This window comes from Genypterus blacodes, unplaced genomic scaffold (assembly GCF_046128005.1).
Source record: "Genypterus blacodes isolate CSIRO-AG114 ecotype Tasmania unplaced genomic scaffold, CSIRO-AGI_Gbla_v1 ptg000014l_1, whole genome shotgun sequence".
Taxonomy (NCBI): Eukaryota; Metazoa; Chordata; class Actinopteri; order Ophidiiformes; family Ophidiidae; genus Genypterus; species Genypterus blacodes.
The window spans coordinates 40,001-41,980 of NW_027466828.1; the positions used below are offsets into that span (position 1 = coordinate 40,001).

A 1,980-nucleotide genomic window follows, 5' to 3' on the forward strand; every position below is an offset into this window, starting at 1 on the left:
CTGTAGGATGACGCCTTTGACCAGCAGACTGTGTTTCTTTGCCGTCATCACAAAGTAATGAGTGTCGTCTTTGTAGTAAACGATGTTCTCCAGGTCGATGCCTGAGGAGCAGAGGAGGAGGAGGAGGAGGAGCAGAGGAGGAGGAGGAGGAGGAGGAGGAGGAGGAGGATAATGGATCAGAACATCACACTGGAGTCTCTCTGTGTCTCAGGTGGTAAAGGTCTGACCCGTGTCTTGGCGGAGCTCCTGGAAGAACCTCTGGTTGAAGATGAAGGCCACGCCGCTGATCTCCTCCACCTTGGCCTCCGCGGTGGTGTTACGGTTCTGGAAGTTTGCCGTGATGCCGATGGCGAGTTTCCCCCTGAACTCTTTACGCCTGAAGCCTGAAGGAACAAGCAGAAGAAGATTCACAGTCCAGGGGTTTCACTGAAGGAGATCTGAGGGGTGAGGCTCCTCCAGATGCTGCAGGTGTTGGGCTGTGGTACCAGGCAGAGTGTTCCTCCGTCCATCTGCTCCAATGATCACATCAAACTGCAGCTGATTGACAGGATGAGACTGAGGATGAACGTCCATGCTCCACCGCACCTCTGACAGAAGACACAGAAGATAGAAGACACAGAGGACACAGAAGACACAGAGGATCCAAGATGTTACATCATTTATTTATTGGACAGATTATTGAACTGAGACCAACATCGTCATGGCGATCATAAAGCTAAGTGGCCTAACAATCAGAACCGATCTTCATGTGCAGATGGATCTTACTGTGCTCCTCTGGGCCTTCAGGCTCCACGAGCTTCAGGAACTCCACGTTGACGTGAACCTCCACTCCCACTAACAACGCCACTTTGAGGAGCACCAGCTGGAGCTGACGGACGCCTGAGGAGACAGAGAGGAAGAGCAAGGGCTCATGGGAGGGAGACCTGCAGCAGACAGAGGTCAGACACTAAAGGATGACGATGCTCACTGATGTGGTCGATGGATCCGGCACAGAATCGTCCATAGAACTTCTTGGCCCCGAGGCCTCTGAGGTCCTGGATGGTGAAGGGCCAGAGGTGGAGCACGTTGTTCCTGGAGAAGACGTCTCTCTTCTCCAGCAGCACCACCCGAGCTCCCATGAATGCCAGCTCCACCGCCGCCCTCAGGCCGCAGGGCCCGGCCCCCACGATCACACACTGACCAATCAGAGAGAGGAAACAGAGAAGCGCTGAGGAACCTGAGAGACACTCAGACGAGCTCAGATGTTCCCTCATGACTCCCTGAAGCTGGACTCACGGTGGTGTCTGCACAGGCTCCGCCCCTCATGTACTCCTCCTGCCCTGCCCTCTTGTCCAGTTTGGCCCACAGGGCGTCGGCTCTCCAGTATCTGAGGCGTTGCTTGATGGCGAGGTACAGAGGGCGCTGGCTGGTTTGCCTGAGCTGCAGATGTTCACACAGCTGGCTGAAGGCGCCCAGCGTCGCCCTGCAGGTGGCGGCGTTGACAAAGCCATCAAATAGGTCCTGCGCTTGGCATTGTGGGTCATCTGCCATGGCGACCCCTGGAGCAGGGCGCCCAGAGCAGGACGTCTCCTGCTGACCGTGTGACTGAGCGACTCCAGCTCGGCTTCAGAGGCTGGAGAGAGGAGACGGGACGGAGGATTCAGTGCAACACACACCTGATGAACGATGGCTCTTTGTTGTTTATTAGTAACCTGCTACTGTGAAGCTCAGTGATGAAGTGGAGTGTGAACATGAACCACACGCTAATAAATAAAACTTAAACAAAGTCATTTGGTTTAATGATGTGATTGATTTAAATGATGGCAATCTAATGAACTGGATTTACATATAAGGACAAATAAAGAATCCAGCACTTTTTCCCCCTGATATGACAACAAACAAGATTCCATAAATCAGACATTAAAGTAGTTAAACATCATATTTCACAACAGAAACTCGGTCAGCAGCCTAGCTAGCCCAGAGAGCTAACTAGTGTTTAGC

The 1,980-nt window shown here is 52.9% G+C and overlaps 1 protein-coding gene across 1 annotated transcript in view; it reads right to left on the reverse strand.

The window, feature by feature from the left end:
• LOC143015278 (protein-methionine sulfoxide oxidase mical3b-like) overlaps nt 1–1,607 on the reverse strand; it is a 13,815-nt gene extending 12,208 nt beyond the window's left edge. The window contains exons 1-6 of the mRNA XM_076169214.1: nt 1,276–1,607; nt 968–1,175; nt 766–879; nt 486–587; nt 228–383; nt 1–101 (exon numbers count right to left, since the gene is read on the reverse strand). Of these exons, the coding sequence (XP_076025329.1) occupies nt 1–101; nt 228–383; nt 486–587; nt 766–879; nt 968–1,175; nt 1,276–1,530 (936 nt within the window). The 5' untranslated portion in view covers nt 1,531–1,607. The remainder of the gene's footprint in view (nt 102–227; nt 384–485; nt 588–765; nt 880–967; nt 1,176–1,275) is intronic.
• Between the last annotated feature and the right edge of the window lie 373 nt (nt 1,608–1,980).